This window comes from Morus notabilis, unplaced genomic scaffold, assembly GCF_000414095.1.
Source record: "Morus notabilis unplaced genomic scaffold, ASM41409v2 Scaffold702, whole genome shotgun sequence".
Lineage (NCBI taxonomy): Eukaryota > Viridiplantae > Streptophyta > Magnoliopsida > Rosales > Moraceae > Morus > Morus notabilis.
The window spans coordinates 207,496-229,307 of NW_010365327.1; the positions used below are offsets into that span (position 1 = coordinate 207,496).

The window sequence follows — 21,812 nt, forward strand, 5'->3', positions numbered from 1 at the left end:
ACCAGGAAATACACTTTAGAAAAAAAAAAAAAAAAGGCAACAATGAAGGTTGTCGGAAGTAGAATGGCCGGCGGCAATAAAGGCACGCCGGAAGAAATGGCAATAAAGGCCTCTCGAGGAAAAGAGGAAATTCCCAGAAAAAAGTCTTAAGGCTCTGATACCATGACATGAATAATGATTTGAATTATTCTGTATATTTTACATTTGATAATACACGGTAATATATAGGAGATTACAAGAGAAAAGAAGGGAAACTAAATAAAGAAAAATCAGGAATCTGAATCAGGAAAGTTGACTAACTAAATCCCTCAATTTAAGGGATTTCAACTAATTCTCCTATTCTAATATCTATACTTCGACAGCATCCAATGGCTGAAACGGAAGGACTCGATTCGACGGTTGGGGAGAGGGTGGGAAGCTGAAGAGACACGATCCAACGGCCCAGATTCGCCCGTTTAAAATGAAAGACCACGTCAGCATGGCGATCGAACCGACGCGACGTTTGCACTTCTCGAGGGGTTTCGAAGCCAGAGCCATCATTATAAGGGAGGCTCGGAGTTAGGCTCCCACACCCGAAGCAAACGGAAAGGCCAGAGCAAATCCCAGCCTAGCTCGAGGCAGTTCAAAGAAAAACCTCGACTTGGGGGGTAGCTGTTGTGTGGGAAAATATGTGTTGACACGTCGGATAATGACCATGCTCCGTTAACTAATGAAAAGGCCGACCGTATGTTACGATTCATGCAACCGTCGACACTGCATACAGTCGAGGCTTGCGTAATGTGTTCACAGCAGAAGCGGCGCCATGAGAGGGTCGACTGAGGCAGAGGTCGCGCCCTATGAAGTATAGTATAGGCGCAGAGGGCAGACCACATGAATATGGGTCCACGTCCCAAGAAAGGCCTTTGAGGGGACAAGGGGAAATCCTTAGGTTGCGTAAGGGTTTGGAGGAGGTTAGTAGCACAGGAAATGATTACTTGCCCATGAACTGCCAGGAATGGACCAATGAAAGCCACAGAGGATCTACAGAGCCGCAATAGTGGACAAAGTGGATGAGTGAACAGTCCAAAAGGTACTGAGAAGCGGTCTAGGCATGTAGGATAATAGGTTACTTGAGAGAAACTATCATTAAACCTCTTGTGACAGTCCGTCCAAAAGGGATCCATATGTAATCCGTGGGCTATAAAAATACAATTAGCAGTAGATGTAACTCCCTTTTATAGAGTGAACCACTATAAATTCACGTACCTCTTTACTTCCGTTCTAGCACCAAATCAATACCTCTTATAATATACCTAAAAAACAAACACAGTTAGTTGCATAAATCCAAGTATATAACAAATTTTTGCCCGTAAACCAACGGATCACCGAGAGGTAATCCGGCGTAATCTTGTTGACGAAATTCAACTGTCAACAGGATTCATGAAGAAGCGTAAACTTTTTTTGGGTTTGTTCAGTCTTCACCCATGAATCTCGTTCTGAAATTTTGGCTTGTAAGAGGCTACTGTACCCTTTACAACCCCTTCTTATGCTGATAAATTCAAATATCACAAGGCTTTTTCTAGCAAGTTCGGGATAAAGAATCACCTTCTTTAGTTCTATTTCAAAAGACAGAATAATCTTGTCTCGAGGTACAAGACCAGTGTGTATCATGAGTGAGCTGTGGGGTGATACGATACAAACATAGGAGGCATTTCAGTTACTTTTGTGCACACTATGTAGCCAATTACGAGCATCATAGCTGTTAGGATATATTATTGGTCTAGATTAAATTATCATTTGAGTTTTCATCCAATGTAGTACAATGTGGTTCATGATATGGAAAGGTTGCTTTCAATGATTTGTATACATCTTTTACAAGGTTATCTTTTTGTAAAACAATAGCATAATCATCATTCAGTTAGGAAGTCATAATTCGGTTTCAAACAATTAGTATTGTCAGCATTCAAGAAAGTTTTGCTTACTCAACTAATGAGGCTTTAATATCGCAAAACACCGACTGCGTTGTCATTGTTATTTTCTGTATCAATTCCATACTCTTTTCATTGATTGAAGTTTTATATGGATTTCCTGAAGAGAACAATACGATCATCAAATCTAATGGAAAAAAGTTATATTTCAATGTCAGTGTCACCCTAAAATGTAATAAGCTGTGGCTGGTCGGTCAAGAGAGCATTTTACTGGGAGGTTCTTTCTTTTTTGTTTTCTTTGACATCGTATCATAGTTAAGACGTTGAACAATTAATAGTTTTTCAGTGTAGTTGAAACAAGCATGTGAATGTGCAATATTGTGAAATCTAAATCTTGGTTTCACTGTTGACGTTCTTTATCTTGATTTTCTACAAAGATTCTTTATGTTTTCTCCTGATGTGTATTGCAGTTCCTACGAAGAAACCGTATTTACAAGGAGGAGCAGCGGAAACTGAGAGCAGCTGCAAGGAAGACCAACGAGGGTGGTGATGTCGATAATCATGCATAGCAGTCGATATTTTATGTTTTGAACCCAAAATAATAATGCCGTGCGATATTGTATTTTTTTTCCCTCTCGAGCGAGATTCTAACTTCATTTTGTGGTTCTGTTCTGTTTTTGCTGGAATTGGTGTAGGCCTCTCTGGTCTATGCAATTAAAACAAGATCAATTTCTCTTTTCTTGCAATAGCTGCAGCCTGCATGGTGAAAAGTAACCTGCTTCTTGAAATCCTTTCTGAACTAGTGGTTTTTGATTCACTCTAAAACTGATAAACCAAATTGTCTTTATAATGGGGTTATAAATAAATTATCTATTAGACTATGTTTTCTCTCCTGGATTAGTCGATTTGGTAATGTTATCCTAGTATTTAGGGGTCAACCGGGTTTGTTTTAATTATTGAAGTACGTGCTTGTATTTGGCAATTTGCCTAATATATTGGAGTAAGTTTTTCATTTTCTTGATTAGTGGTTTAGTGGTCAAGAGTTTGTTGGTCTGTCATTATTTCTTTGGTTATTGTCGTTCGTGTATTGCCTATTTAAAGGTTATTGCTTAATGAAATAAGAAACAACTGATACAGTAATTTCTTTTCAGCTCTTGCATTACTCTTTAGTGTCAGTTACTTCTTGACTCTCTAACAGTCGTATCAGAGCCACTGGAACGAAAAGTGAGAATCCCTCGGGTGATGAAAGTAAGAGACTGTCACTGCAAAAAAAAAAAAAAAAAGGTGGTTGACGTGAGACATAATAGAGTTTAATAGCTGTAGCTTTCTTCCTATTCACTTTTTTTAAAATAAAAAAATTTTAAAAAAATTAACCTCTCTTTTGATGGTCACTATGATCATTAATTGGGGCATTTTTTTTTTTTAGAATTATTAATTGGAGCATGTTAACACTTACATTGATGGAGAACTTCTTAAGGAGATGTGCAGAGAACAAAGATAGAAAGATGAGTGGTTGCAGGATGTTAAAGTAAAGAATTATCTATTCCAAGCTATTATTGATTCGCTCTATATTGTAAACCATTCTCAGCAAAGATGCCTCAAATTAGATTTGGGACCCCATGAAGAATTTGATTAGCAGGGTCAGTAAGGGCAAAGCGTGTGCAGCTTCAAGGACTTAGAACTTATTTTGAGAATTTACTCGTTGCGTGTTGGGAAATCAATTTCAGAAAATTGTTTTATAAGCAGAATACGTTTTTAAATTTTTTTGAAACTCCAAAAATCGGCTCATATTGCTATGTGAAATAATTATTAAATACATTTATTTGTACCTAGTTAGCAATAAAAAAACTGAGAGTTGACAAGTGGTAAATAAAGACAGAGGGATGGAAAAAGAGTTTGGTTCTTTTATCTATGTTATATATTATAGACTGTAGATTGTTAAATTATGAATTATACTTGATATGTAGATATGGAAATCTCTTTTTAAAAAAAGAATATATATATATATATATATATTGATTTACGTCGTTAAAAATTGTTAAAATCAACTGGAAAATAACATTTAATGCCATATACAAATAAATTAGATTAGTATCCCTGATGCGTTATTGCTCTTTTTTGTAATCACAATATGAAGCTCAGGAAAATTGTTGTTGATGATTTTTTTTTGTTTGTTAAGGAGGAGAGAATCTTTGGTGACATTTGGTTATAGTTTATAATAAATTTTAATTTTTTTATGAGAGAAAAATATTATAGCAAAATTATGATCTTAAACCACAATTTTTAAAACAAATGTTATCATGGTTGAGAAAAAAATATTATAATAAAATCATAAATTATCATCTTAAACCAACCCTTAAACTTTTATCATTTGATCGAAAAGAAAGAAAATAGAAAATTAGAAAATGTTTGTTTCTCTTGGTTACGCTTACACACTAGCAAATAGCAATACAGCCATCCCTTGGCTACATCGACTTCCTCGAGCTAAACATCGTAGCCATCGCCACCGCCACCGGCTGCCGATTCAGATCAACGATGGAAGTCGCCGGCGAGCCCATCAGAATCCAATCCCTAGCCCAATCTGGCCTCACCCAAGTCCCTCCCCAATACATCCAACCTCCTCACCACCGCCCCAACAACTCCTCTCCCTCACACTCGCCGCCCAAAACTATCCCAACAGTCGACCTATCCGGATTTGATCCGACCCGAAGATTCTCCGTCCGGGAATCAATCGGCCGGGCCTGCCTCGACTGGGGCGCCTTCCACGTCACCGGCCACGGCATCCCCACCGACCTCCTACGCGCCATAAAGCGCGTGGGTCTCACCTTCTTCAACGACTGCCCCGCCTCCGACAAGCTCAGGTACGCGTGCGACCCAACCGCCTCGGCCTCGGAGGGGTACGGCAGCTGGATGCTGGAGCGGGACGACACCGTTTTGGACTGGAGGGACTACTTCGACCACCACACGCTCCCTTTATCCCGCCGCGACCCCACGCGCTGGCCCCACTTCCCGGAGGAATACCGGCGCGTGGTGGCGGAGTACGCCGATCGCGCGTCGGCGCTGGCGAGGGAGCTGCTGGGGCTGTTGTCGGAGAGCCTGGGGCTTCCGACGAGGTGTATGGAGGAGAAAGTTGGGGAGTTTTATCAGAATATCACGATCAGCTATTACCCGCCGTGTCCTCAGCCGGAGCTGACGTTGGGCCTGCAGGCCCATTCCGATATGGGCTCGATCACGTTGCTGGTCCAGGATGACGTCGGTGGCCTCGAGGTTCTCAAGGACGGAGAGTGGGTCGGTGTTAATTCTTTTGATGAAGACGCCATTGTCGTCCTTTTGGCAGACCAAACTGAGGTAATCTCTCTTGTCATTCTGAATATAGAAAGAAACTTTTTCATTCTGAATATTAGGGCTGTTCATGGGTTGGGTTGGTGTGGGGTAAGATTTTTTTTTTCCCGCCCCAAAGGGTGCGGGTTGTACATATTTGGCCCTAACGATGTGAGAAAAATTTCACAACTCAACGATGTTCGGGTTGAGTTGGAGCGGTACGAGGTGGGTTGGGTGGTCGGTTTCAATATTTAAAAAATCAAAGACTTAAAGTTCAATATAATATTCAAACTTCATCATTAAATAGAAATAGCAACCATCCTTATCAGTCCGGCGAGAGAGCACCGGAGAAAGTGGGCAAGACGGCGGCCGAGATGACTGAGCAATGAGGAGAGAATTATGAGGGGGTTCACGGGAGGGGAAGAAGAGGAAAAACTGAAAAGGAAGAGACAAGAAGAAGGGGTTCGCGGGAGAGGAGACCGAGAATGAGATTGTGAACCCTAATGTTAGCGAGCCTATGGTAGAACTTGGGCAGTTCGGCTTGGGCCTAAAGCTTGGGAGTATGTTGTGCGGGTTGGGTTGGGGATTGCGGGTTGTTATGGGCCCAACCCGCAATCCGCCCCAAACACTTCGGGCCAGAGGTATAATGAGCTGCAAATTTAAAAATAATGTTGCGGGTTACTTTTTTTGGCTTGGGTTGGGGCGGTGGGAGTTGGGTTTGCGGGTTGTTCGGGTTTATGAACAGCCCTACTGAATATAGAAAGAAACTTTTTTTTTTTTTTAATTACATTTGAGTTGTAGTATTAAACAACCATATTCTTCTTATTAACATTGTAGCATCTTCGTAGATATTTCTTTTGTTTTTAATCCAGGTTATATGAAATAACCTGCTTTGAGTTTAGATTATCTAAATTTTATCATGCTTTTTAATCTAATGTAAAATGTTTTTGTTTGTTTTATATCTTTTTCTACAGTTTTCCACATACAAAAATACATCAATTCTAATCTTCATAGGTTTTTGGTCATATGTATGTTTGTTGTGCTTGTGTTCTAAATGTAGGGAAGTTTGCCAAAAAATGACACAACTTTAGAAAGTGAAATTGGCAAAATGATATTCTTTCAGTTTACACGAATGAATCGCTCGGTGTAAAAGGTGGTCTCTCAGTGTAGGATATATATATATATATATATATATATATATATATATATATATACTGATATATATACACGCGCACACACACACATATATACACATTTTTAAAACAAAATGTTACAAGTCACTGTGCAAAAGTCATGTCTTTACACACATGTTGGAGTAAATCAAGTGTGTGATATTAATGCTATCTTTACTTCCTGTGAAGAGTCAAGATATTTCTTGCCTGGCCTGCAGATTATAAGCAATGGAAAGTACAAAAGTGCTGAACATCGGGCCATCACTAATTCCTCACGGGCACGCCTTTCGGTTGCTACATTTCATGATCCGGCCAAGACAGTCAAGATATCCCCCGCTTCTCAACTCATCAGCGAGTTCGTTCCTCCTCGGTTCCGGGAAGTCGTTTATGGCGATTATGTCTCATCCTGGTATACAAAGGGCCCTGAAGGAAAGCGAAACATTGATGCCCTCCTGCTTGAATCTTGATTTATTCGGTTCAAAGTCGATCATTTCATTTTCACCAGGCATGAATTCTTGCAGTTGATCAAAAATAAAGCAGAGATCAAGATTTTGGTCTCTCTGGATAACTTGTGGCCGTTTTGTTGGATGTCATCTTTTTCCCTATGATGAGGATGAGAATGAACACAAACAAAGACATCTCTTTCTTTCGTTCTTGTGTTTCTAGCTCTCAGATTTCCAAACAGCCTTTAATAGTATTTGGACAAACGGGTAAAGAGAGTACCCATAATATCATAGCTGATCAACAGTATGTGAAGAAAAGGGTAATTTGCACAGGCACGACTTGAATTTTTTGTCATTTCTTTTTCAAGTTGGACCTTACACTTTTATTTCTTGGTATTCAAGACTCTAAAATTTGACATTGATGATGCAGTCGCTAACGGATGTCAACTAATTGACGCCGATTAGGGTCTTGGTGAAATTAAAGTTTAATGTCCAACTTGCCAATCGAATTAACAAAAAAAAAAAAAAAAAAAAGCCAAAAAAAATCACGAGTATTTTTTGTAAAAATGGTGGGGCATCGATCCTGTTCACTAATTGATGATTGTTAGTTATTGGGTTATCGTTGCAACATATTTTTAAATTTAGAGTTTTATTTGTTAAAATAAAAATTCACGATCCAAAGTTGTCAAACTCTAAAAAGTTCACCGGCAAAAAAGAAAACTTCTACGGTGGAACCTCTAAAAAAAATCCACCGGTGGAACGCTCACTTTTAAACGTTGAATTAATTTTTTAACAGTTAAATTTGTTCAGGTCTATATTAAAAATTTACAATTCATTATCTAAAATTGTTCATGTTATAATTTTTTTACAGTTTGTTATATAAAATTGTTCATGTTGTAAATCTGACCCATGAAAAATTAATTTAACGGTTAAAAGTGAGGGTTCCACTGATTGAGTTTTTTTTTTTTTGGATTTCACAGTAAAGAATGCCGAAAAAAAAATTATAAGAAAAGGAGTACTCAATTTTCCTCGTGTAATAGTATGAGGCACTCTTTAATGCTATAACAACCATGCTCATTAGTCATATATAATATAATAATAATCATGATGCAAAAAGATACTCTAGGATATGAAATAATTTCGAGTGATGTTGTTTTTTTTTTTTTTTTTTTTTTTTTTTTATTTTTTTTTTAATCTCACGTTCTACTCAACATGGGAATCTTACCTGTAATTTTCTGATTGTTCTTTTGGAGTTTAACTTGAGTATAATTTTTGAGTTGAATTTGAGTTATAACTTGAGTTGAACTTGTAACTTGAGTTTGTGTTTGGTTGTGTACATTTGAGTTATGGTTTGAGATAAGAATCTTTTTGAGTTTGTGTTTGAGTAAGTCAAAACTTGAATTTATATTTAGATAGTATTTAAATAAAAACTCAATGCTGATGAGAAATTTTAAGATGGTATATGGGTCGGGTTTTATTCGTCTTTTCGTTGTCAACGCATAGAAAAAAAAATCATCTTAATCAGAATTAAAACGAAAAAGTTATAGCATTTTTAAGAATAGAAAAAATAATGTTCATTAATTTGAATTCGCGTTTCTGAACTCGAGTTGAAGGGGAAACTTGAACTCGAGTTTTAGTCCTAAACTCGAGTTTGAACTCAATTTTAAATTCGAATTTAAACTTAAAAAAACATGAACTCGAATAAAATTATAACTCGAATTATCTTTTTTGAGTTTTTCACTCAAAAGAACAAACCCTTAATGTCTTTGTCTTGAGTTTTAAAGGAGATTACAATATAATTTGGCACACTATCATTAAAACAAGGTTTTTTTTTTCTCCTTTTTGTTTGGTTATCGAACAAATTCTAATTTTGTATTATGTTTAAGATTGACAGGAATGGTTGTCAATGTTGTTAAACTTGTTATCAACAAAGTTGATTTAACTCAAAATGTTTTCCTTTGTAGGTGTTATGGGAGAAAATATGGAGAACACGTGGAGGGAGGACAACATGACACGTGGCCTCAACCTCTCCTCGCAAAGCAACAACCCTCGACGTCTGGGACCCCTTTCCCTCCCGTCGAGGGGAGCCCGAGTAAGAAGCCCGACTTGGGGTGTCGATTTCATCTGACGTCGACAGGTCGTACCGTCGACCTTACAGCATAGAAATCTACCGCCCAGAAGAACAATTGGGGTAAACGACACTAGCGACGAGGGAAATGCTCCTTGGGGGAAAACCTGACGTGGCAATCTGCGTAAGGGATGTACCCCTTAAACTGCCCCTACAGGGGACAGAAAAGGGTTACAGCTGTGCACAGAGCCGTAATGGGAGACTAATCGGCTGAGTGAACAGTGCGCAAAAAGTGATTAGTGGGCTACGGGCTGGGCCTAGAAAGGCAGACCACTTGAGTGCATGTTCAGCCTACAAGAGAAAACCCCTCCAGTGAAGGAAGCTCGGCTATAAAAGGAGAGAAACCTCACACGGATAAAAGGTTGATCTTTCTTGAGAAAAAAGGAACGAGAGAGCAATTTGTAAATTGTAACAATCTCAAAAGGAATAAACAACCACAGTGGATGTAGCTCTTCATTTTATAAGAGTGAACCACTATAAACTCTGTGCGTTTTTCTATTTTAAGTATTTTTTCTTATATTGCTCACTACACAAAAAAATACCACAAACACCTTCAACACAAAACTTTTACATATAATTTCAATTAAAGCCGGTAACCTGGCGGGAAACCTGGAGGTAACCCGGCTTGTTTTTGTTGACGAAAATTCACCGTCAACAATTGGCGACTCCACTGGGGACGAACGCATTAGACCCCCAACAACAACGTAGTCAGCAAGCATGCCTCCGAGAAGAATGATTGAGGCCATCAACCAAGGCATCCAGATGGACGGGACCGACACTCATCCGGTGAATGATGAGGTGGAGGAGGTTCCACCCCCGGCCAGAAATGAGGTCCCGCCCCCAGACATACCGCGGCCGGATCCTGTGCAGATGCAGGCCCAACTAGCCACTCTAACCGATCTAGTACGTGAACTAATGACCGTGGTCGAACGCTTGGATGGAAGAAACTCTATGCCACCCTTAGAAGACGTCCCGAGGCCGCTGGGACCTGCCATGGCTAAAAATCCCAACCCTGGTGACCGCCCACATATCTTAGAAGAAATCGGGGATAGTCATAATCAAATGGGCTAGCCTAGGCCCCGACCTTCCCACTCCTCTAGTGGCCGTTTAAGGGCCTCCGGACTCCGGGCTCCCGAGGACCCGATACCAAGAGGCCAGGGAAACCCCAAAATACTGCCCCAGAACCCAGGAAGAAACCCACTGGGAGACTCAGGGTCAATGCAAGCGGGTGGGCAGGCAAGAGGCAGACCCAACGGTCAGAGGGCAGAGGCGTCGAGAGTAGCTGGCTCGGCCATCTCAACAGAGGAGGCGCGCGCCATCATGAAGCGCATGGCCAGCCTGGAGCGAAAACTCACAGGGGACGTAGCAGGCCTAAAAAAGAACATAGGGCGAGTGGCTGAGGTGGTAAACGTCGACATCACACCTAGCCACACACATGACTACCCATTCACCGAAGAGATAATGGCGCCACCTCTCCCCGACAAATACAGGTCGCCGTCGATACCACCATATGATGGTCGCGGGGATCCCGACGATCATTTAGAAATGTACACGGGGCACATGCTCTTACACGGGTATGCCGAGGAAATTATGTGCCGAGCTTTCCGGAACCATTTAACGGACTCTGCCCGAAGGTGGTTTCGGACGCTGAGGCCAAATTCTATCGCAAGCTGGGATGAGTTGAAGGAAGCATTTTCCCTCCAATTCATAGGGGTTAAAAAATATGTCCCCCCGAAGCAGAACCTGACGACGATATACCAAAAGCTGAATGAGTCATTGAGAGAATGGCTTGCGAGGTATGGGGAAGCTGTCGCCGCCACAATGGATATAACTGACAGAGAGGCCTTGATGGGGGCATTATCTAGTATGAAGAAAATTACCTCCTTCAAGAGAGAGCTGAACCGAAAGCCCCCGTCCAGCTACAAGGAATTTCTGGCGCGAGCGCAAGGATACATCAACGCTGAGGAGGCAGATGCAAACGACCCCGAGCACAGGTCTAACAAGAACAAAGGGACCTGATTACGCCCAAACGTGTACAAAAACAAGCGGTCAATTGTAGTACAATTTGAACGGTCGATCCCACGAGGAGGTGTCAAATTGAACAAGAAATGACTAGCAAATAAAAAGCGTTAGGAAAGTAAGCAATCAAACAAAGAAAAGGAATAAGTGTTTTTGATGATTTTTTGAACAATTTAAAATGGAGAAAATTTAATAATAAAAAGTGGTAAGGCTTTGAGAATCCTCCATATGCTTTGTTCACCTATTTGGATTTTGATTCATAAATTGACTCAATTGAAAGTTTCACATCCCAAACAATTAATCTGAAAATAAATATTTGAAGAACATATGAATTAAAAATGTATTCGAGTAAATAAAATTCTAACATTTAGAATTAGGAAAAATTATCTTATGAGAAATCTAAGAGCGACAATATACCGTTGGTAATATTGCAGTAAAAGACTACTCATAAAACAATACCTATCAATATATAATATAATGCAACAATCACATAAAAAGAGCTTGACTAAATTTATATGAAAGTTGACAATAAAATATATTGATAAGAAGAAGAAATAGGATAAAAGAAAATTATTTACTCATATGTATAAAACTTACAAATCATTGGAGAGTCAAAATCCAAACAAGTTCACTACACATATAGGATCATCTCTAGCCTCACCTAAATACTCTAGCCTAGCTTGCACATAATTCCCATAAAATTTTAAAAAGAAAGTATGAGAATAAGAACAAAAAAACAAGAGAAAAATGTGTGAGAATTTGGCTTTAAAATCCACAACCTAAACACTTTGACATGCCCCTATTTATAGAGTTTTGGGCATGTGAAAAAAAAACACTCAGCAAGAAAAACATAGAAGGATGTTTTTTATCAAATTAAATTGGATTTACAAGGCTTTATGCGGAGATTGAATGCTGAGGTTATCCGTTGATACTCACAGAACAAAAACGGACTGAAGAATCCCAACGGGTGGGACACGTGGCGTGCGGAGAAGGAGGAAACGTTGCTCGCCGTGACACGTGGCAAGCTCTGATTAGCGGAGAGAAAAAAGCTACTGCACAGCTGGGCCCACGCGGAGGAACACTTGACGCGCGAGTGGAAGAGACTCGCCCAGGGGAGAGGAGTTGCACGCCAAGCGTGCGTGTGTGAGGGAGCATCTAGGCCCCACGGGACACGTGGCAGAGGATGGTTGGAGAGCTTCTGGACGCGGGACCCACGCAGAAATTGAATGGAAAAACGCCTGACGCGCGCGTGAGAAGAACTCGCCCGGGGAGGAGGGCTGTGCGCACCAAACGCGTGTGGGAGCAGGTGCAGCTGGGGCCCATTGGTCTGCGACGCGGCAGAGAGCGACACATGGTGGCTTGGTGAGGCTTGCGCGGCGTAGCTCGACTGACAGCTCGGCTAACGGACGGCTGCTAATAGGTTAATGGGCCTCATTTGGACATTGGGCTTCTCTTTCTCTTTATAGTTTTGGCCCAAGTGTCTTATTTTCTTACAAAACAAAATAAATTAAATTAAAATAAAATACTTTCACAAAATATTAATTCCACGAAAATATTTAATTAAAGCTCAATTTATTTAGCAATTATGAACAATTTAGGTGCACTTTCATGCACTTATCAGGACCGAACAAGGGTCGACGCCAGCAAAGCAGGATGGGAAGAAGCATCGAGGTGGAGGAAACGGAGACAAGCAGCCAGCTGCGATGACGAGTGCTCTGGAAGCCAAGAAGCCAAGGCAAGAGGAGAACTGTAAGCCTCAGCTATTTCAAAGGTACAATTCCTACCACGAACTGACAGTAGGCATCGAGGAGGTCTTCAATTAGGTCGGCCGCAGAAATCTGCTGCGCCGCCCAAAGCCGATGAGGACAGATCCCAGCACAAGGAATCAGAAGAAATTCTGCAGGTTCCACGGTGATGTCGGCCACCACACCAACGATTGCGCTGACCTCAAGGATGAAATTGAGAGAGTAATCCGCGAGGGAAGGCTACAGGAGTTCAAAGCTGAACGGAGACCTCGAAACGATGGCCACGGTGGGCAAAATGACGGTCGACGCCGAGAGGAGAACCAGCGTCCAGAAGACCGAGAACCTGTCAGTGTCATACGAACTGTCCTCGGCGGCCCCTATATAGGAGGAGACTCAAAGAGATCCCAGAAGGACTACGCTTATGAGGCCAGAGGGGTTTACCAGGAAAGATTCTAGAGTGTCTCCGCTGTAAAAACCCCACGGTATAGTAGTGCCGACGTGGCGTTTAATGAGGATGACGCCAGCGGAGTTCACTTCCCCCACAACGACGCATTAGTAGTGGAAGCCATGATTGGGAACCACAGTGTATGCCGAATCCTGGTAGACAATGGGAGCTCAGTGGACCTCCTTTACTCCGACTGCTTGGAAAAGATGGGAATCCGAAAGGAGCAGTTGGAGAAAACCTCTAGGCCATTATACGGTTTCACTGGGGACTCCGTCATCCCTCAGGGGACTATCCGGTTGCCCATAACCGCCGGAGAAAAACCTCAACAGACCACAACGATGGCCAACTTTGTGGTAATAAAGGGGGGCTCTCAGTACAATGTTGTAATCGGGAGACCGACCCTTCAGGCGATGAGGGCAATAACCTCCGTCTACCACCAGAAGGTCAAGTTCCCTACTCCAAACGGCGTAGGTGAGATGAAGAGCAACCGGTATGAAGCTAGGGTTGCATACTCTAATGCCCTCCGTGGATACGACCAGCCAAGCGACAAGAGGCCAGGATGGTCTATCAAAACACTATTGAAGACATAGATCCCAGGGTTCAAGAGGAGGTCACGTGGTCGCAACCCATCGAACAATTGGTGAAGATCCGAGTTGATGAAGGTGAGCCAACCAAAGTACTGAAAATGGGCTCAGGCCTAGCCCCCTCACTCAAGATCGAGGTCGAAGACTTCCTCAAAAAGAACTTAGACGTCTTCGCCTGGAACCATGCCGACATGGAAGGGATCGACGCCGAGGTTATATGTCACTCTCTGAATGTTGATCCCTCATATCCTCCCAAGTGCCAGAAGCGTCGACCAATGAACCCAGAGAGGTATGAGGCGCTGAAAGAGGAGGTCGACAAGTTGATCAACAATGGGTTCATTAGGGAGGCCCATTACCCGCGTTGGGTCTCGAACCCCGTTTTGGTGGTCAAGCCTAATGGGAGCTGGAGGACGTGCGTCGACTTCAGCGATCTCAACAAAGACTGCCCGAAGGACGGCTTTCCACTCCCTCGAATAGACAAGATGGTCGACGCCACAGCAGGGCATGAAATACTAAGTTTTATGGATGCCTATTCCAGGTACAACCAAATCCCCATGCATCCCGCCGACGAGGAGCGTACATCCTTCATAACTGACAGGGGCCTCTACTGCTACCTTCCTCTACTGCTACATGGTAATGCCCTTTGACTTAAAGAATGCGGGGGCCACCTACCAAAGGCTCGTGAATAAGATGTTCACTCGGCAGATCGGCAAATCAATGGAGGTCTACGTTGACGATATGCTTATGAAAAGTGTCAGGGCCAACCAACACGTCGACCACTTGGGTGAAATGTTTGGTGTATTAAGGAAATATCACATGAAACTAAATCCCCAAAAATGTGCCTTTGGAGTTGGGTCAGGGAAGTTCCTTGGTTTCATGGTCAGCAACCGGGGGATAGAAGCCAACCCTGAAAAGATTAAAGCCTTGCAGGATATGCGGTCCCCAACTAAACCAAAAGAGGTACAGAGGTTGACAGGATGCGTTGCCACCTTAAACAGGTTTATATCAAAGGCAACAGACAAATGTGTCCCCTTCTTCGATGCTTTGAAAGGAAGTAGGCATTTTGAGTGGACACTACAATGTGAAGAGGCCTTCCAGAAATTGAATGAGCATTTAGGCAAGCCCCCGGTCCTGTCAAAACCCAACCTCGACGAGGAGCTTAGCCTCTTCTCTCCGTGTCCCAACACGCCGTAAGCTCCGTACTAATAAGGGAAGAAGAAAGGGTACAGTTGCCAATCTACTATGTGAGCAAACGACTCCTCGATGCCGAGTCAAGATATACCGAAATGGAACGTCTGGCCCTCGCCTTAATGGTAGCTTCAAGGAAGCTTCAGCACGATTTCCAATCTCACATAATATGGGTTCTCACAAACCATCCGTTGAGACAAGCGCTACAAAAGCCAGAAACTTCTGGTCGACTTCTCAAATGGTCGGTAGAGCTAAGCCAGTTCAACATTAAGTATGTACCGAGAACAGCGATCAAGGGCCAAGCGTTGGCCAATTTTCTGGTCGAATTCTCCCATAGACCGGCTCCCGCCGAGACAGAAGAAGTCGAGAGTACAGAATGGAAACTCTACGTGGATGGAGCGTCGAGCGATAATGGGTTAGGAGCCGGCGTCTTGTTGATCAGCCCAGAAGGCCACAATATTACCTCGGCAGTTCGATTTAAATTCAAGGCGTCGAACAACAAGGTGGAGTATGAGGCGCTGATTGCAGGGTTGCGATTGGCCAGTCACCTAAAGATTGAGAGGCTCAGCATCTTCAGCGACTCTCAATTAGTCGTCGGGCAAGTGAAAGAAGAATACCAAGCGCGCGGTGAGAGAATGGGTGCCTACTTGAGAAAGGTGAAGGAAGAACTCGTCAAGTTCAAAAAATACGAGATACTTCAAATACCACGAGCCGAAAACGCAAACGCAAACGCCGACGCTCTATTAAAGCTAGCATCTTCAAAAGATTCCGACGCACTAGGGGTCGTTCCCATCGAGGAACTGGAGCGGCCGACCATTGAGGAAGTAGCTGAGGCACTAATCGTCCAAATAGGTGAAAATTGGATGACTCCACTCGTCCAATACCTGATGGATGCACAACTACCAAACAATAAAGACAAAGCCAGACGGATCAGGTATAGAGCCGCCAGATACTTATTGTACGACAGTTTGCTTTACCGATGAGGCTATTCAACACCTCTACAGCGGTGCATGGATGAAGATGAAGCCCAGAAGGTCCTCCGAGAGATCCAGGAAGGAGTATGCGGTAATCATACTGGGGGGCAATCTTTAGCTCTTAAGGTTCTGAGGCAAGGATACTACTGGCCCACGCTCAAAAAGGACGCTTTCCAATACGCCCGACGTTGCGATAAGTGCCAAAGGTACGCCACAATTCCTAGAGCACCCCCAGAAAATTTAACTTCCATTCTCAGTCCATGGCCCTTCGCCAAATGGGGGGTTGACCTGATCGGGCCATTGTACCTCGCACCCGGGGGCTTTAAATTTGCCATCGTCACAGTAGATTACTACACAAAGTGGGCAGAGGCAAAGGCTCTGACTACAACCACGGAAGCAGCATGCACCAACTTCATGTGGAACAACATTGTGTGCAGGTTCGGGGTCCCCCACTCGATAGTATCCGACAATGGAAAACAGTTCGATAATGCCTCAACACGAAGATTCTGCGACAGCTTGGGCATTCGAAAGGATTTCTCGGCACCGATACACCCACAATCTAACGGGCAAGTCGAAGCAGTCAATAAAATACTAAAGTATACCCTGAAGAAGAAGCTCGACGATCTAAAGGGAAAATGGGCCGAGGAACTCCCCAAGGTCTTGTGGGCATACAGAACGACGAGCCGAAGCACCACGGGCGAAACGCCCTTCTCCATGGCATATGGCGTCGAGGCAGTACTGCCCATAGAAATTGAGATGTCGACTCTAAGAACTGTGGTCTACAACGACGACGGTAATACGGAAGGCATGAATGGAGAACTCGACCTATTAGAAGAGAAACTGCTCGACTCCCAGTTACGCCTCGCCGCCTACCAGCAGAGGGCAGCCCGATATTACAACAAAAAAGTCAAACAACGAAGGTTCGCCCTAGGAGACCTAGTATTAAAAAGGGTAACATAAAGTACAAAACCCAAAAATACTAGCCCTCTGGGCCCAACTTGGGAAGGACCCTACCGAATAAGAGAAGTATTGCGGCCCGGCACCTACATCTTGGAAAGCCTCTCCGGCAAAAAGGTTCAGCATCCATGGAATGCAGAACAATTAAAGCTGTACTACCAATAATGTATGTAGTTTTTTAAACGCATCTTAGTTACATTTTTGACAATTTAAATAAATCATGAATTTATAGTAATATTGTTCAAAAGTAAGAAGAATTCACCCCTCAAATAAACTTGTCTGCTTAAAAAACCAAGGTATATTAAACAGACAAGGGGGGCAATGAGGGTACGAAATTTTCTAAAGCGACGACCCCAAGAGGTAAAAGCTAACGCTGACTCTTGATCTACGGATCACCGGCAGAAAAACTTAGAAAATTTTACGAAATTTTCTAAAGCGACGACCCCAAGGGGCAAAAGCTAACGCTGACTCTTGATCTACGGATCACTGGCAGAAAAACTTAGAAAATTTTACGAAATTTTCTAAGGTGACGACCCTTAGGGGTAAAAGCTAACGCCGACTCTTCCAAGGAAGAAAGGCGAGGAAAAACTTAGAAAATTTTACAAAATTTTCTAAGGCGATGACCCCAAGGGGCAAAAGCTAACGCCAACTCTTCCAAGGAAGAGAGGCGAGGAAAAACCCAGAAAATTTTACGAAATTTTCTAAGGCGACGACCCCAAGGGGTAAAAGCTAACGCCGACTCTTCCAAGGAAGAAAGGCGAAGAAAAACTTAGAAAATTTTATGAAATTTTCTAAGACAACGACCCCAAGGGGCAAGGGAAACAATGAGCAAGGTATGAAATCTACGGTCGATCTACTGCCTTTTTATAAAACACAAATGAAATAAAAAGATGTTCAAACCAATGTCATATTAGTTACAGACATCAAGAAAAAGCAAAAGAAAATCTTCAGGCCTCGCCGCCAACCGCCAAGTCATCACCAGGCGGGGAAGAGTTGTCGTCGCCAGCAGGAGGAAGAGCATCATAAAAGAAGCTAAGGTCCCACTTAGGATGCTCTTGTTTTATCAAATCGACAATTTGTTGACCAGCGGATTGAAAATCCTTGGTACAAATGTCGATGAGCTCCGGAGAAGCCTTGAACTCCTCAATAATATCTGCACGTTTGGCATTGAAAACTGCTGCAGCCTCAGCTTCGGCTTCTTTCTTCCCCTTAGCAAAACGTCTCTTCGCCGCCTCAGTTGCTTCTACCAACTTCATCTCAGATGTCCGCTTGGTAAGGTCCTCAACCGAGGTGGTTAGCTTAGCCAGTTTATCTTCCAAACTCTTTAATTTGGCCACGGCCACATCTCTCTCCTCGGCGGCGTTTGCACACTTAGTCTTAGCATCATCGAGAAGAGAGTTAAGCTCAGCTTTTACGATGTCCATCTCTTTATCCCGCTCCTAAACCTTAACTAGGTCGAGAAGGTTGAGAATGATGAGGATTAGGCCCTGAAAAATTGGAGGTCAGAAAATAAGGACACAAAGCGGCGAAACCAGGAAAAATAAAAGACAGCTCGATCGAGTCTTACGTGAATTTGGAAAGAGATCTGCTTTCATTGGCGATTGACCAAAGAAGATTGAGTGGCAGCAACCCAGTGCGGCTCGAGAAAAGACTCATATAGAGCCTGGAAGACAAGGGAGAAGCGAGGGGGAAGTTTCAGCATCGCCCCAATCTCGGCGTCAGAGACGTCCGGGACTTGAAAATTAGGGTCCATAATTTTTGCCCCTGGGATAAGCACGCGTTCCCTCGGTGCCAAAGGAATATTTACGTCAGGAATGGGGACCGTCGGCGTCTAAGTTTCTACCACCGGTGTCTTCTCTTTGCGCCTCTTTTTTTGCGCAGGATCTTCCTCCGACGCCGAGGGAATCTTTGAGGCTTTCCTTTTCCTCGGCACCTGAGAAGAATAGCTTGCTTTCTCCTTTCCTTTAGAAGGAGATTGTTGGCTCGGCGGGGGCTGCTGGCTTGGCTCAGACGGCTGACTGCCGGGAAGCTGAATCTTCAAAGACGCCATTTCTACAGAAACGACGAGACCAAAATATAATCGATGCTTGGATAAACAAAATGCCATTACAAGAAAGGCGGCGGGAACAAGGGTTTACCTTTGTTGCTCAAATGGAAGTACTCGCGGACAGTGTCGAGGTCAGTAGGGTCTGGGAGATCGAGAATTAACCCAGCACTTTGAAGGTTGGCCTGGGTCAGGAGGGTGTCAATATGGCGAACCTCGGACGAGTACGAGAAGGCCTTCTCAATCCTCGCCAAGCTATTTTCAGAAAACTTCAGCCGGTCCTGACTGACTATAGGATAAAAAGACTGTCAGCATAAGAAGGAAGAAAGCGAGGTAAGGTGAAAGAAAGGGAATCAAAGTCTCACCCATGTTCCCAAACGATGCTTGCACCTTCCTTCGGCGGGGCAAGCGGTCGTTGGGATGGAAGTTAAAGGGTCCACGTATCATAAAAAACATGGGTTTCCACCCATGTGACGACGAGAGAATGCCTAGTATCAGCTTGCCAAATCTGGGCTGGGATCTCCCGTGCCCGCTCGGAAAATATCACCCCTCGCACTTGGCGACGTGGCACAGTCTGTACATGAATCTAAACTCATCTAGAGGAAGATCCATGTCAAACTGCTGGTTTCACAAAATCCAGGCGCCAGTAAAGCAGTACCAAAAATTTGGCGCCAATTGGGCAGGGGAAATGCCATAAAACTGGCAATAATCTTTTACAAAGGGATGAACCGGAAGGGTCATCCCCGCTGTAACGGCCCTAGTATAGATCGGGAGGTATCTGGTCGGAGGCATACTAGTCTTAAAATGCATGTCTGGGAGGAGGTATTCGAACCACCTCCCGTCAATGCATCCTTCCTTCACCGCCCAGATGATGTCCTTATTCCGGACTCTCGACGTCACGGTGTCAGCTGTGAAGGAAGGCCGATCCGGGTCTCCACTTGTAGCAGCCATCGGAGCATCCACCAGAGAAGCGGCGACCCCACACACGCTACCACCTGTAAAAGGCATCTTATCGACATCTTCATCGATCATTCAGCAGACGCTGTCATATGTATCGCTACCATCGTCGCTTGGGCCGGCCATATGTTCCTCGACTTCCCACAATAGTGAGTCGCAGCCCGACGAGGAAGATGACCATGAAATCTCTGCCACAGAAGGGGAGTCTGGTCGTACAACAGACGGTTCCTCTCAACGGGTGTTTTTTGAGGCCATTGTTCTGGTAATAAAAAAGACAAGGAGCTACGTCAAAATCCTAAGTCGAGAGGAAGGAAAAAATGGCAGTTATTCTAAGCGATGACCATTCTAGACAACGATTGCTGAAACACCTCAACATAACGTCGACCATTCATATGAAAATGATGACGATAAATGCTCGTGACAACCAAGGCTCACCAGAAGCCAGAAGCCAGACTCACATTCAACCAGGAAAAACTACCCTATGTGGGTCGAATAAAGCATAAAAAGCTATTGTCCTCTACATTTCGCATATCAACACCTATGATTCACTAGGAAAGCCAGTAAAATCATCCAGCAACGCAAATAAGCAACAATTAAAGCTTACCGATGAGTTAGAATATGGACGGAGTTTTGACACCGAGTAGCTTCACGATGCGCCAAAGGAAGCAGGGAGCACAAGTCAGAGATTCGCAGGGAGAAATTCAGGCAGAGTAACGGCGGTTCTAAAAAATTTGTTTGGAGAGAATGACTTCGATTTAGAGAGTATTTAAAGAAAAACAGGCCCTCGACCCCTAACCGTCAGATAAAGCTGGTGGAGATCCAACGGAAGGGGTAATTTTCCCAGATCGAACGACAGCAAAGCAAAGGCGGGAAAATAAAGGGGCGCGATCTAAGGGCTCACATATGCCCTTTCGAAATAAGGCCTCACGTCAACATAGGGAAGTGACTGACGCGACGGTTGCGTTCCTAAAGAAAATTCGAAGCATCCAAACCATCATTACGGGCGAAGGCTCGGGACCGGTTTCTCACACCCGAAGCACAGAAGGACGACCGAACCTAAGCTCGAGGCTGTCTAAAAGAAACCCTCGACCTTGGGGGTAGCTGTTATGGGAGAAAATATAGAGGACACGTGGAGGGAGGACAACATGACACGTGGCCTCAACCTCTCCTCGTAAAGCAACAACCCTCGACGTCTAGGACCCCTTTCCCTCCCGTCGAGGGGAGCCCGAGTAAGAAGCCCGACTTGGGGCGTCGATTTCATCTGACGTCGACAGGTCATACCGTCAACCTTACAGCATAAAAATCTACCGCCCAAAAGAACAATTGGGCTAAACGACATTGGCGACGAGGGAAATGCTCCTTAGGGGAAAGCCTGACGTGGCAAGCTGCGTAAGGGATGTCTGTAGTGCATGCATTAAATGCAGACCCTGTTGGGAATAGTGTCCTAAAAGCATGAGATGTAATAGGATATTTATTATTTAATTAATAAAAGAGTTTATTCATCATTTTATGTGCATATATTTATGAATATTTTATAAATATCAAATGAAAATTCCGTGATTGTTTATGTAACGTTAAACATAGTATATAAGTGTTATATACGAAAGGATAGTGTTTAAGGATAATAATCAAAAACATTGTTCATGATGAATTTAATTAAAGTCCAGAATCTTTAATTAAAACATTGTTAATACATGTCATTCCCATTTAGAATGGAACGGTGTTATCTGCACTGTTAATATGGCGAGATATTGAATGAGTGTATTTCGCATAATAAGATTATGTGGAACAAGGACACAGACACAATATGAATTTCTAATAATTTCTGTTAAGCATAGAAATTCTGATTGAGTCTACCGATGGTCATATATAGGATGATCTTAATCCTGAGTTCTTAACAAACTCCTATTTATGGATTTATGTCTTTT

General features: G+C 43.3%; 3 protein-coding genes across 3 annotated transcripts in view; all 3 read left to right on the forward strand.

The window, feature by feature from the left end:
- Positions 1-2,924, forward strand: part of LOC21395905 (NADH dehydrogenase [ubiquinone] iron-sulfur protein 5-B) — a 17,684-nt gene extending 14,760 nt beyond the window's left edge. The window contains exon 2 of the mRNA XM_024172068.1: positions 2,378-2,924. Coding sequence (XP_024027836.1) covers positions 2,378-2,476 — 99 coding nt within the window. The 3' untranslated portion in view covers positions 2,477-2,924. The remainder of the gene's footprint in view (positions 1-2,377) is intronic.
- Positions 2,925-4,305: 1,381 nt separating this feature from the next.
- On the forward strand, positions 4,306-7,265 carry LOC21395906 (probable 2-oxoglutarate-dependent dioxygenase At3g111800). Its single transcript, XM_024172065.1, has 2 exons — positions 4,306-5,255; positions 6,619-7,265. The coding sequence occupies exons 1-2, from the start codon at positions 4,443-4,445 to the stop codon at positions 6,865-6,867; spliced, it is 1,062 nt and encodes a 353-aa protein (XP_024027833.1). The 5' UTR covers positions 4,306-4,442; the 3' UTR covers positions 6,868-7,265.
- Positions 7,266-13,302: 6,037 nt separating this feature from the next.
- LOC112093493 lies at positions 13,303-13,770 on the forward strand. The gene has a single exon (XM_024172053.1). It carries the CDS (start codon positions 13,303-13,305, stop codon positions 13,768-13,770), a length of 468 nt encoding a protein of 155 aa, XP_024027821.1.
- Positions 13,771-21,812: the final 8,042 nt, after the last annotated feature.

Excerpts from the sequence above, each read along its gene's own strand:
- LOC21395906 (XM_024172065.1), top strand. The coding sequence starts at position 4,443 with ATGGAAGTCGCCGGCGAGCCCATCAGAATCCAATCCCTAGCCCAATCT. Across the intron at positions 5,256-6,618 it reads TTTTGGCAGACCAAACTGAG|ATTATAAGCAATGGAAAGTA; the intron begins GTAATCTCTCTT and ends CCTGGCCTGCAG.
- LOC112093493 (XM_024172053.1), top strand. The coding sequence starts at position 13,303 with ATGATTGGGAACCACAGTGTATGCCGAATCCTGGTAGACAATGGGAGC.